This window comes from Zootoca vivipara, chromosome 10 (genome assembly GCF_965207765.1).
Source record: "Zootoca vivipara chromosome 10, rZooViv2.hap1.1, whole genome shotgun sequence".
NCBI lineage: Eukaryota > Metazoa > Chordata > Lepidosauria > Squamata > Lacertidae > Zootoca > Zootoca vivipara.
The window spans coordinates 35,593,897-35,607,582 of record NC_142593.1 but is presented as its reverse complement, the minus strand read 5'-3'; the positions used below and the strand labels follow the sequence as shown (position 1 = coordinate 35,607,582).

Here is a 13,686-nt window from a genome sequence, read left to right as displayed (position 1 = left end):
ATGTGGCTGCTGCTTCACCACAGGGCATCAGCCTGCCTAAGGCATGATCGAAGCAGTCAGAAGAGCAGGACACCATATTGAATCTGGATGTCCCCTTTCATGGTGGTTGGTGCTGCAATCTACTTCCATGAATAGATTGCTAATAGATTAGTCTCAATATTGATAGCACACAACTATTGACTATTGACTCTAGTAGTATTTTAAAATTCCACATCCTCTCAATAAGGTGCTTACATCTCTTGCAACAAGCATCTCTTATACCTCCTTTTCAATAAGCTTATTTGCTTGTTAACAGTTCACCAACACTAGATATATCTTGTTTCATGCTTCTGGGTTCGTTATGAGTAACACAGGTAACCAAATTACAAAAGCATTACAGCGAAAATAAAATAATGCTCATAAATCCAAATAGTTTTACAGTTCACTCTTTAAAGTCAGTGCAAATAAAAAGAGAACATTGACTTTCAGTGAAAGTTCCCCCCCTTTTCACTAGACTGTGTGACAAAAATGCACCTGATTCTCTGAAGACAGTGTCTACATAAAACAACTCAAACGCAAAAACTTGGAATGCACCAGCAATACATAATTTAGTGCTGCTAATTTGTTTTTGTGGTTACCAATTTTATAATATACTGGTAAGCTGCTCTACTCTGAAAAGCTTTACAAACAAATGGTTGAAATAAGAAGCAAAACTATCTATACTAAAGAATATAGTCAGTATACAAATAAACCAAGCAACTAAAAGACTTATGGGATCATGCTGCAGAAGATGAAACCACTTTAATAAATGTTGCTGTTGAACATAATTTGTTTTTCTAGTGGAAATAAAACACTTTGGCCCCCTTGCTGCCAAACTGCCAAACACACGACTCATCACCTCCTGGCATTTATAGTTTCTTGAGCTAGTCTTCCACCAGTTCAGGGGCATCCAGGTAGATCACAACATTTCTTGACAGAATGCATTGTGGACAAGAAATTGAGAAAAACGGCTGCAGTACAACCATGTACCGCAGTCAGTCTACAGCTGGCATAGACAACCTTGGCTCTCCAGATGTTTTGGAACTACAACTCCCATGATCCCTAGCTAACAGGGCCAGTGGTCAGGGATCATGGGAGTTGTAGTTCCAAAACATCTGGAGAGCCAAGGTTGCCTTTGCCTGACCTACAGCATACAAAATACTAGAATGCATTTTTTCATGCATGTCAGCTGCATAGATTTAGGTATGAATGCCAGTTCAAGCAGCATTCATCAATAACTTTTCTTAAATGCTCATACATTTGCTAAGTCTGCTGCAATAAATGTACTAGACTAGAGCACTGTGAGTTCTCAGCTGGTATGCAATGGCTTCAAGAAATAAAATTGGGAATCACTATTAATTAAAAGCAAAAGCAAAACATGTGGGAATATAATTATAAGGAATTGCACTACTGGCACCCAGGTTAATCTCTTCTTCCTAACAGATTATGGGGGGAAACTAAGTCTAAAGGAAAACTCTGGATAGGAGATCAGCCACAGTACAGCAGCCAAGTATGTATAAAATATGTTCCTCTGAAACAGGCCATTTTTATAGCGCCAAAACCCAGGTGGTTTTTTTGCATTAATTAAACTGTCAGAAACAGTTTATTTAAAAAAACAACAACTAGAGCTTTCAAAGGAAAGATTCCATATATATAGCCTGAACATTTCACAATCATATTGAGAGCTTTATAAACTTTCCATAGGAATTTAAAATTTGCAGTTGCAAAAGAGTGTTAAGCATAAGGAGTGTTACTCTCAATTTTCAATAAGTTATGTCTCCTTGATTATGTGAATTGTCTAGCAATTTTTGTCATTCAGAGCTCCTGCTGCAATTGATTGTGTAAAGCTTTACATGATCCATGTCATCCTAATTTTTAGAAGTTAGTGTTTTGGGCTACAACTAAACTTTCAAACACAATATATTATACAGTGGGAATTTGGAGTGTGACTAAATGGAGGTGACTAAATGGCAAAGGCACACCAACTACATATATTATGGTTTATGCTAAAGGTCAACAGTTACATTTTGCAGCTATTTAGTTATTGCCACCACCAAATCTTGCATTACCTGTGACTGTAACCACACAGTGCATAATGTGATTTTGGTTAATATGCAGTAACTTGGAAAGGAAATGGGTTGTCTTGTTTTTCAGAAAATTAATGTTCAGTTCCTAATACAGTTCTTTTTCTCCCCAACAGAAGGCGTTCTCACAATAATTGAACTTACACTATTCTCAAGGTTACCTTTGGGAAAGGACAGCATTTCATACCATATAAGGCAATAAGCTTTTTAAAAAAAAACAACAACAACAGAATGGCAGATATCCTGATAAAATATTTCTCATTATTATTACTAGCCTAGGTAGTCACTTTTGCACACCCAAATATTTCTAAGAGTTGAGCTGGACTGTTAAATGTATTGTCAAGTATTCAGGGTACTCCCAAGTATTTTTAAAAGGAAAAAGAGCAAGACATTTAACCTCTTACTATGAAAGGTGAGTGGTCTTACTAAATGCATTCCATCCAATATGCATCTACTTACAACAGGGCAGTGAATATAGTAAATTATTTTAAAATGGATTTTTCCTATTATAAGGGATCACAGTTTGTCAAGCACAAGATTCTCCTACAAGCAGAAATTTTCATTAGAGAGCATTTTAATAAGGGTAAGACTAGCCCTGGTGCAGAAATACTAATCAGTATAGTACTCTGTTATTAAAAAATGAGCTGCCTGCAGCTATTAGTCATGCTGTTTGGGATTACGTTGCTTTAGATATTCACTGTACCAAAGGCTGTGCCTCCTTTAGACCATTATACAACCAGGGTTAAAAATGAAGTGTTTTTTCAAATAAGCAGGCTGTTACATAATTCAAATATTTTAACAATGATAGGAATAATGAAAACTGGAAAAAATATAACTTCCACAACTTAACAGTAAAATTGGATTTCAGTTTTGAATTTACTTTAAATAAAGGTTCCTTAGAGTAATCAAAGAACAGTCAAACTAATAGACAAAAATAATTTTAAGTATTCTCATTATAAAATATTGCTTCTATAAATAAAATTTTATGTAACTTTATTATCTAACACTCAGTCCTGCAATTAAAATGTTTCTATTTATACGCGCATGGGAAATTCTAATTTAAAAATACAAGATGTACACGGTATACATGGCCTTCTAAAGGGTTCCGCTATATGCCATTTTAAATGTACTAGGCTGTAAACAATACATTCTTAAGTATATGTATTCCACTCTTAGGGGGTTTCCTGTTATTCTGTAGAGCCATTTGTTCCCATTTTCAAACTAACTTGTATTTTGTACAATGAATAGTTAAAATGCATTATATCTCTGAAATCCACTTCTTACATGACAAATATAGTGAGAGATAAAGATCTTTAGGAGAATTCCTGTTGCTGTAATAGAAGCTGATGTGAAAGTAACAATTTGTTGATTAAACAGTGAAGTCTTCAGTGAACCAAAGGTCAGATTGCATACCTGTCCTGGTAAATTATGTTGGGAAGAAGCTCTGCTGCAATAGGTGCTGATTTAGTGTTTCACACGACTGTAAAAAGTGAGCGAAGAACCAGAAATATCTTGAATGGTTCGTTCTCCTCAGTGTTCTGCAAAATACATATCTAATAAGGTAGTTATTGATCCCATCAGAATCGTCTACCATAATTTTAAAAAAATGCATTTTAAGCTCTTCTGCACATATCAAATTGTTTGTCAGATGACACCTTTCCCAGACAGAAGGTGGTGATCAAACTGTTGACTACGGATGTTCAGAAGTGAAAAGAAAATCATTATTCTGTGGAATCCTCACCACCTGTTTAAACAAACAAAAAACAGCTGAAGGACAAACTGTAAAGTTGCTTTTTAAATCAAATTCTAGTCCTTTAGAGGCCGCATCAAAATGTGCTTTTCAAACACCTATTCCTCCTTGGCATCTCTGAGTATGCAGGCCACGTTCTGTGACAGGCTGCTCTAGCTGAAGATATGACGGGGAAAATTAGTAGAAGAAAAGGAGAGGCTTAGCTCTCCCAACAGCTCATTAATATGATTAGTCTTTCCCTCCCCACATCACCTGCTTGGAATACTGAATCAAGAGGACCCTTTCCTCCTCTGCCCACAACAAGAGTGCTAGTGTAAAAACTCAATGTCAACACTGTTTTGCAGGTGTGCATATGAAAACACTGATACCACAGCAGTACCTGCTTTGCTTATCGACAGTTCCATTTTCAATCCAGGGCTGGCAGAGAATCTCCTTTCTGAGAACCTGAGAAGAGTTGCTGCCAGTCTAAGTCACCTAACCTGGGCTAGAGCAGCCATAGGCAACCTTGGCTCTCCATATGTTTTGGAACTACAACTCCCATCATCCCTAGCTAACAGGACCAGTGCTCAGGGATGATGGGAGTTGTAGTCCCAAAACATCTGGAAGGCCGAGTTTGCCTATGCCTGGTTTAACTACTGTACGTAAAGATCTGTGGATGAGTGGAACATTTGTAGCTTTAGTTTATGTATGCTTTACTTTTTATAGAGATTTTTCCACTGCAGATTGATTTACAGAGTAAATTAGTAATTTCATCCTTTGAAAGGGCTACAATATTAAATTGATTCCCGCTTTACGGGAAAACTTGCCTTGCAGACTTTGGAAGTGACCTTCATTTTGATTAAATATATTGCAATTAGTTATTGGCATGCCAATTCACACATTAATTCAGTAGGGTCACCTCCGTCAAATTGATAACAACCGTGATGAGACAAATCTTACATTCCACTAATGCAACATATGTTTCCACCTGCAACCCAGAAATCAGATTAAGGTTTTCACACAATTTCCCCCTAAATCTTAACCCCCTTCATGAACACAATCTTTCCCACTTTGTTCATGCTGTTGATTCAAACAGTCAAGGTTTGCTTGCAAATATTGCCTTTCCAAGTTTCCAGCATCCTGCAAACATATCACCATTTAAGAAAGATGCTGTAAATGGGAAAAGATCTTGCTTTTCTTTAATTTTGTTCAAATAAGCACTAGCATCAATATATTCCAAAATTCCATATCATCAAATTGTAATTTAGATGTTTTAGAAGAGTTAGGGAGGAATATAGTGTGCATCTCTCCTCTCCAATTGTAACAGTGGAATATAACACCCCTAGCCAGCCAGCTCAACAACCCAGAAAAAATGGGCAACAGGTCTCTGAATTAGGAAAACTCCTCCCAAATCAATGACTAGAAAGGAGGCCACGTCATATAACTCTAGGAGTACTAGCTAAGACACACTTTGGTAAAAATGGAAGCAGCAGAGCCACCTGTCAGTCAGAAGTAAGGAAACTATATTCATTCTGACAAAGCAAGTTTCCTTCTGAGAAGTACCTTGTGAGAAGTTCCAACTTTCTTTTCCCATATGCTTCCCCACCTCCCACCCCCCCCAGCATCAATACTACCTTAATGAATATGGTTCTGAGATTTCCTAAATGTACTAACATCCTTGTCTCCTCTGTGGAAGTTCTGGAGGGTGGCAACACGATATCAGGCCTTTTCTACTATGGCTCCCTGCATGTGGAATTGCTCACCTTTAGGTGCCAGGCTAAAACATTCCTCTTCTCCCAGGCCTTTGGCTACTTAAACAATATTTGGCCTTCTAAACTGTGGGGTGTATTGTTTTTGCTTGTTACTGTGGTATATGTATTTTTGTGTTTTTGTATTGTAAACCGCCCTGTGATGCTCAGATGAAGGGTGGTACAAAAATTTAATAAATAAAAATAAATTAATCTGCTATGAAATACTAATTTAAAAAATTGCCTGAACTTGAAAAATAGCAATGATTTATTGATAAAAAATTATTTTGAATAAAGCCATTTTGTGTTTTAGTCTAAAAGCAGAAATAAACACAGACCCACTAATCTGCCTATTTTGAGTTTATACAGTGGCTGCGGATCTTAAGCCACACATGCACTTCTCTTGTGTAAATGTAGGAGAACTTAAGCACATTCCTAACAAGGATCTACTATTATAGGTGCTACTACTATTTGAGGAAAGCAGATATATACCAAAAGAAGAAACATTACTCCTTAATTTTCCCAGTCTGTGCAAGGCAGGTTCTCCTCTTCATCTTCAGACTCTGGTGATGCTTCCTTAATTCGCCGTAGTGCTTCATGGATGCTGCGTGTCAAAGGGTCATCATCAGGTAGAATTGTGAATGATTCTCTCATAAGATCCTTTTGCACTTTCTTCAGTTTCACACCTTTTCTTATCTGTGCCAAGATGTTATTGCTGTCATCTTCATCAGGGAAAGGCGGGATATTTCTCTGCTCAACCTTCCTCAGGTGGAAGCTACCACGTTTCAAGGAAGCCAACACCTCATCCATTGGGGAACTCACTGCAGAAAATCAGAGTTCAGTAAGCATTGCAACTTCTCATATTTTATGCTATGAAATTTCAACAAGACATTCACAAAAGCCAACAATGTCTGAAATCTTTTCCTCTCCTCCTCCTTGCAGCTCCACCTCCACTCCATTGGGTTCCCCAACCCTCAAAGCACATTTGAATACAACATCCAGTTGATGAGAATTTCCTACATGGAAGGTTAAAAAAAAACCAAAAAGCTGCTATATATTTCTAATGCATTGTTTCTACAATTCTTGAAAAAAACTACATTATTCTTAGATCACAATAATCAAGACCATAAGAAAGAAGATCAAAACAATTGGAGGGTTATGTAGTTCAAAAGGTGAAATGAAGCTACTGCATCAAGAGATGAGCCCCCACTGTTGTCTTTGGTTCTCACAAGCTGTCCGGTAAGTATCTAGCTCAACTTCCTATGTTAGGACAATGCAGCTGGTATCGAGGGAGGCTGCTATTCCTTAAGAGAGCCAACCCAATCCCTCTACATACCCAACTGCCCTTGTGTACAGGGGCAACAACCAAACCTGGACACCTCCTCGTCTTCCTTCCCACACATGCATGTCTACCTAGGCAATGGGTTGGACTGTGCCCTTAATTTTTAAGATCCATTGTATCATGTTTATTCTTTTCATTTAAAAACCACAGATCTGCTAAGAATCTTGTTCTTAAAATATAAGTTCTGGGGTTTCTTTTTTAAAAAACAAAACAAAACACTTTTGGGACTAGTATGAAATAAGTACTCTGAGCTGCAGACTGACACCCTGTACTCAAGACATTGAAAATGTCACTATTTATTAATTAAAATATACCAACGCCACCTTTCCCATTGTTCGATGTTTACAAAACAGAAATCAAAATCTGGATAAAAACATCAACAGAGTTATCAAGAGTTTTCATTAATTCCACCAGCTGGAATCCAGAGATCTACTTCAGGTGTAAAAACTTTTTTTTTGCTCAAAGCCACTAACACCCCCTCCCCTGGGAAACATCACAAAAATGCCAGTTTCAAACATGATTTGGGGAGATCATGCTCAAAAATCACAAAGCCAAGCTCTCTTGGGGGGTAGGGACCCTTTAATTTTATCAATCAAGGTAAGAAAAACTGCTTTTTCTTTTCCCTGAATCACATTCAAGAGAAATGAAGAGCTACCTCTTCTCCTTTGCAAGCCTTCCATATCGCCCATTTTCTTTAGTTTCTTCTTGGCACTGACCAACTGGCTGCTATCAAAGAAATGAGCTGATGGTGCTATGGTGGTCAGCAGTGCTGGCTTCTCAATGCTGTGTTGTTTCACAGGGCTACTGCTCTTCTCAGAGCACTGCGTAGACTCTTCCTTGGTGGGCAGAGGTGGTGGCGGCGGTGGTGGGAGAGGAGGAGGCATTGGTGCCTCCTTAACTATATTGGGCTGAAGTTCATTACTGATAAGAGCAGGAGGAGAAGGAATTTGAGAAAATTCAGAGGTAACGTCACAGGGAGGTGAAGTATCTTCAAGTGGTCCTAAATTTCTAGACTCCTGAATTTGTAAAGGTTGTATTCTTTTTTCTTGCCCCACCACATCAGTCTGTGTAGTTACAGGCAGCGACAAACGGTGATCAGCACATGAAGTTGAACTGGCTGTACTTTTTCTTCTTGCATGGGCCAGTCGAAGTCTGGTTGATTTGAGTATTACCTGTCCAGGATAGCGCTGGGGGGGGGGAATGAGTTAAAAATTAGGCAAGCATCAAAAGCATGGTGACTAACAGCACAATCTTAACCCTGTAAACTCAGAAGTAAGTCCTGCTGAATTCAATGGGGCTTACTCCCAGGTGAGTGGGGTTAGGATTTCAGGCCAAGAGACTTATTACTGCTAACCTCAACTGCTCACATAAAATTATGATTCAACCCTTTCAAAATTGTCAGGTTAACTTGTAAGCCGAGAAACATAAACATGGGAATTAATTAATATGCAGAGAAGTAGAGCGCAATTTTTTCCTAAGAATAATTCCAATGTTCTTTTCTATTTTCTTGTGAATATGAATATATAGTTTAATAATTAAGAAGGTTAGTTTCACACATTATATAGCAAAGATATATGGTTGCCATCACATATACAAACAACACGAAGCCATAGCTAATGCATGCTCTCTGGAACAAGTACTTGTGTCAAAGGATGCTATTATTGGTGCGCAATCATTTGTGTGTGTGTGTGTGTGTAATTTACGAAGCATCAGTAGAATGTCTACTTTCTTCCATTTACCTGTTTAAATGTTCGAAGTCTGTCCAGTGTTATCTGTCGTTCCTGAGTAACCCATGAGCTTTTTCTTTCTTCTTCAGCTTGCAACTGCTCCCTCTTCTAAGAATGAAAACAAAAAGATGAAAGTTGTGGGTTAGAAACACCAGGCTAGGAGGGATTAATTGGGATGGAATAACTTTCACCCACTACCACTTAGTCCCAGTTAAAGTTAACTTTTTTCTTCCTTTCGTTAGAGGTTTTAAACCAAAACCTCTTAATCCAGGCATCATACGCATCCTATCTTTGATGAGACAGAAAAATTGAATTGTTAATCTTTGTTTTTCATTTTAATCACCAGGAGCTCAATTTAAGTGTAAAAAGAGTTGCTTTCTGCCTTAGGAAACATAAATCTTTGGAACCCCCTGAAGAAACTTCACTACTCCCACACACCACTTCTTGTGGACAGCTTTCTCCTTTCTTTTCTTTTCTTTTCTCTTCTCTTCTGTCCACTGCCTCTTCTCATTCCAGTGCAGAAGAGATCTCCACACCAACCACCCATCAAAGTCCAGTTTTGCAAAATAAGGGCAGGTACTAAATCTCCCTTCCCTCTCCTGGCAAGTACCTCAGCTGACCATGTTCTTCCCCACCCCCTCCACAGGAGTCCAGCCATCTACCTTCTTCCCCTCTCCCTCTTCCCCTCCTTCCTTCTGTCCCTCCCCTCCCCTTTTTCATGTCTCCAGACATCCTACTGCTTTGTCTTTCTTTCTCCTTCTCCCCATCCCCATTTCTGCCTTCTTGAGGTGATCTGCTCTTTGCCAAGCCCTTTTATTCTTCCTTAGTAGTTCTGCTCCTTTACAAAAATGGAACTTTTACTTCAAACCATGTCCCAAAGTCTTCCAATTGCTTTCTTCCAATTCTTGCCCTAACCCCTTCCCAAAGCCTTCCAAAAACAAATATACCAAGCTCCTTACTCCTGACTATTTCCCCGTCTGGCCCTAGGCCCCAGTCTGTATTAATTGATTCCAATCAACCCCTTTCTAATGAATATGCTGATTCCCTTTTATTGTAATAAATTGTTTGAATGATACCCTGTGGTATTCTTTGACTCCATAAACTGCCAGGTATGGCATTGGGACATGCTCCGGTCTCAATGTCAAAAGATCAGAAATGGCTTGTCAAGGTTGCATGTGAGATCTACAAGTTTACAAACAAACTGTATACTTCATAACACCTGTCAGTTAGCTTCTAGCTAGCTGTTGGGTTGCAGCCATTTTTTAAAACAATGGCAGTAAATTATCAAACACAGCATTCATTGCTTTGTAACAAGAGCAGGACCAGACCAGTCATAGATGCAAACTAGGATACCACCAGATACCAAAATTATAGGTGAATGTCCCTCAGCTGCATCATGATTTGGAAAGAGGCATAACCTGCATATTTGGACTCCTTCATGCTTTTAGAAGAAATTGGGATTCTAATCTATGTTAGTGATGCTGCCTAGGAATCTGTAGATAGTTAGTGCAGATAAACTAATGTAGAGCATAAGATGATGATGATAAATTATGCTACAAACTGTTATTTTTTCTGATGCAGTATTTTAATTGTATCTTATTACAATGATTTCATATGTGAGCTTCCAGAGTACAATGTTATTGGGCAGCTTTGTAAGAAAATACAGCATTTTTTAAAAAAACAGAATTGTGGTTAGTAACATGAAAAATGAAATCAATAAAATAATATTCTTCTCAGCTCTTGGTCATTTAAGATACAGTTCTTTATCCACTTACCTTGGACGAAGTGTCACTGAATTCAAAGTGACCTACTTCTGAGGAGATGTGCATAGGATTGTAGTGTCAATGTCCTATTTCTGTCCTATTGTATATTGCTCAGTATATAATAACATTCAAAAGCAAGGGGGGGATGATTTAAATTTGCTTAAGTTAGGGGAAAACCTTGAGCTGGAGGCTTATTTTAATATTAACCAAGATAAAACTCACAAACTGTGCAGTATGCTGTGACTCCTCTTCACTCTGAAAGTGCTGCAAGAATTTTTCATGATGTTTTGCAATGCAGATCTCCTGTCAATACACAAGATAGTGTATAAGATATAATTAACAATCAATTGAAATGATCGACAGTAATCAAGCTAAGAAAGTATAAAATGAGTAAGACTAAAAAACTGAGTCTAAACACAGCAACAAATGTGAGTTTTGTTTTAAAAATATGCTTTAAGTATTTTCTGTATGTTTTTTAAAAACCTGGAAAAGCAGTCACTGGAAAGGGTGACTGTAGATGGACACAAAAGTCAACATCTAGACTAAAAGAAAGCCACAGTCAGGATAGGAAAGGCACTAGATAGGCTTCGTAAAGGATTTTGTAAAGGGAACACATAATAACAATTAATCATGCCCTGGAAAAGAGTGTGAAACCTTATCCAAGTTTATGCATTTCAGTGAGTTTGTTGCAAAGGAGATTTCAACACAGCAAAGTCAGAGCTACGAGCAAATGGGCAATTGTGTGGCTTTGGAAACTTGTGCAGTTTTATGTATCTTTTTGTAATGTGGGTCTGTGTTTCTGGAATCTGTAGCCTCAGCTTGACAACCTTAAAGGTGTCAGTGAGTTTATAGAAACAATCCAGAGTGTGTGTGTGCCTGTTTGCTTAATTGTACATATAAGAAGTTTGCAACATCCATTATTGTGAATTCAAAGACAAATATAGCATTTATTTCAGAACACTATATATACACTGCCTGTTGTGCTGATTTAGTTTATTACAGGAAAGCCTCTATCAGCATTAAAATATTCTGTCAAACTGTGTGTGCAATTTCAGCATTTATCTCCTATTACCAATTTATTTCAAAACTAGCTTTCCTAACACCAACAGTTGCTTGGTACAATAAACCAAGACTACCAGTGCTTAGCCAGCAGGTGGTAGCACTGGGATAATAGGAAACTGTTTGCACAGTGATCCCATATCAACCTGCTATGAAAACATTGTCAGGAAGGTAACATTGCACATTAGTAGCTGTTATAAAGGTACCATGAAAAGAATTACATTATCCAAACACACACACAAGGGCTTTCCCTACTCCCACCCACAGCCCCACAATTTCAGCTCTAATGTTTGAAAGTAGCATTTTGTGAATCAATATGCTTCCCAGTAATACTATGTTTGGAAATACCATTTTTCACACCCACATCCTGCTGCTAGTGGCCTCCCTTCCCTTCTACTACTCCCAGGTATTTTCTTCCCATCCTCCTCCTATTCTAAATTTCATGTTTTATCCGTTTAACTTCTGCTGCCCCCAAATCTTTATTACCCCCCCCCCCTGTGTGTTTGTTTAACACAACACTTTGCTGCATGTAAAAAGAAATAGGTTCCTCCACATTAGGGGCAAGGAGTTTAGCCTAGTTTGTTCTTGATACTCTATGCTAACTTCATACATGCAACAAAGCAAAGGAAAACACCAAAATATATAACACACACATCACCAGTAGGATGAAGTGACAAGACCCTTCCCTTTGTACAATGTACTTTTCATTATTAGCAAAACAAAACAAAATTACTGTCATTACAGGGCTGGGGTGGGCTAAGAGGTTTAAACCTCCCTGAAAAAAATGCAGGGGCGCGGGTGGTGCTGTGGTCTAAACCACCGAGCTTCTTGGATTTGCTGATTAGAAGGTTGGCTGTTCGAATCCATTTGATGGTGGTGAGCTCCCATTGCTCTGTCTCCAAACTTCTGCAGTTCGAAAGTACACCAGTGCAAGCAGATAAATAGGTACCGCTGCGGTGGGAAGGCAAACAACGTTTCTGTGCACTCTCTTTCGTTGCATCAGAAGCAGTTTAGTCATGCTGGCCAAATGATCCAGAAAGCTGTCTGTGAACAAACACCGGCTCCCTCGGCCTGAATTGAGATAAGCGCCGCACCCCATAGTTGCCTTTGACAGGACTTAACCATCCAGGGGTCCTTTACCTAAGTCTTCCAAAGCAACTACTCTATTCCGAACTTAAAAATGGAAAGCGTAATGCTGGTGGTCAAAAAAAAAGAGATTTAAAGACTGTCTCAAAGCAAATCTTTAAAAATGTAGTATAAACACTGACAACTGGGAAACACTGGCCTGCAAGCGCTCCAGTTGGAGAACAGCCTTTACCAAAGGTGTCATTTGAAGACACTCGAACTCAGGACACATGGGAGAAACGTGCAAGGAGGAAGGCACGCTTGGCAAATCCACACCGTGATCAACTCCCACCCGGTAACGAATGTCCACACTGTGGAAGGAGGTGTGGATCCAGAATTGGCCTCCACAGTCACTTAGGGACTCATTGTTAAAACCATGTTTATGGAAGACAACCTTATTCGGCTACGAGTGAAAGAAGAAGAAGAAGAAGAAGAAGAAGAAGAAGAAGAAGAAGAAGAAGAAGAAGAAGAAGAAGAAGAAGAAGAAGAACCTATTTCCTTGTTAGCTGCATTAACCCTCTACCACACCTCATCTGAAATGATCAACTAAGAAGAAAGCGCACATGACCAATGGTCTGACAATATAAGGTAGCCTCCTATGTTCCTGTGCTAAGTAGGCAAAGAACTCTTTGCTGATGATGAATTAGTGTTTTACCTTTTTATTTCTGAGGTAGGCTTTCTTGGCTGAAATGCGCCCACGCCTTGCTTCTAGCTGGCGGACTTTCTGTTGCAATTTCTGTAGCTCTTCTCTTTGCAAGTGTATAGATGCTGCCATATCTTCCTTTTCGAGCATGGCTTCCATACTTTCATAGGTATCATAATACACTACTTCATCTCTTTTCTCTGTTAGAAAATACTAACAATTTTAATAATTTTAAACATGCACACACACAAACCACACAATGCAATAAAATCTAGAACAGGGGTCCCCAAACTAAGGCCCGGGGGTCGGATGCGGCCCAATCACCTAAATCCGGCCCGCGGACGGTCCGGGAATCAGCATGTTTTTACATGAGTAGAATGTGTCCTTTTATTTAAAATGCATCTCTGGGTTATTTGTGGGGCATAGAAATTCGTTCATATTTTTTTTC

The 13,686-nt window shown here is 38.7% G+C and overlaps 1 protein-coding gene across 2 annotated transcripts in view; it reads right to left on the bottom strand.

The window, feature by feature from the left end:
- Positions 1-1,635: 1,635 nt before the first annotated feature.
- The window catches only part of JMY (junction mediating and regulatory protein, p53 cofactor), a 38,619-nt gene continuing 26,568 nt past the window's right edge, over positions 1,636-13,686 (bottom strand). The window contains exons 6-11 of one of the 2 annotated variants that reach the window (XM_035099530.3): positions 13,251-13,438; positions 10,634-10,714; positions 8,661-8,756; positions 7,577-8,108; positions 6,072-6,400; positions 1,636-3,846 (exon numbers count right to left, since the gene is read on the bottom strand). In XM_035099530.3, coding sequence (XP_034955421.3) covers positions 6,093-6,400; positions 7,577-8,108; positions 8,661-8,756; positions 10,634-10,714; positions 13,251-13,438 — 1,205 coding nt within the window. In that variant the 3' untranslated portion in view covers positions 1,636-3,846; positions 6,072-6,092. The remainder of the gene's footprint in view (positions 3,847-6,071; positions 6,401-7,576; positions 8,109-8,660; positions 8,757-10,633; positions 10,715-13,250; positions 13,439-13,686) is intronic. The other variant, XM_060280248.2, reaches the window with a different exon arrangement.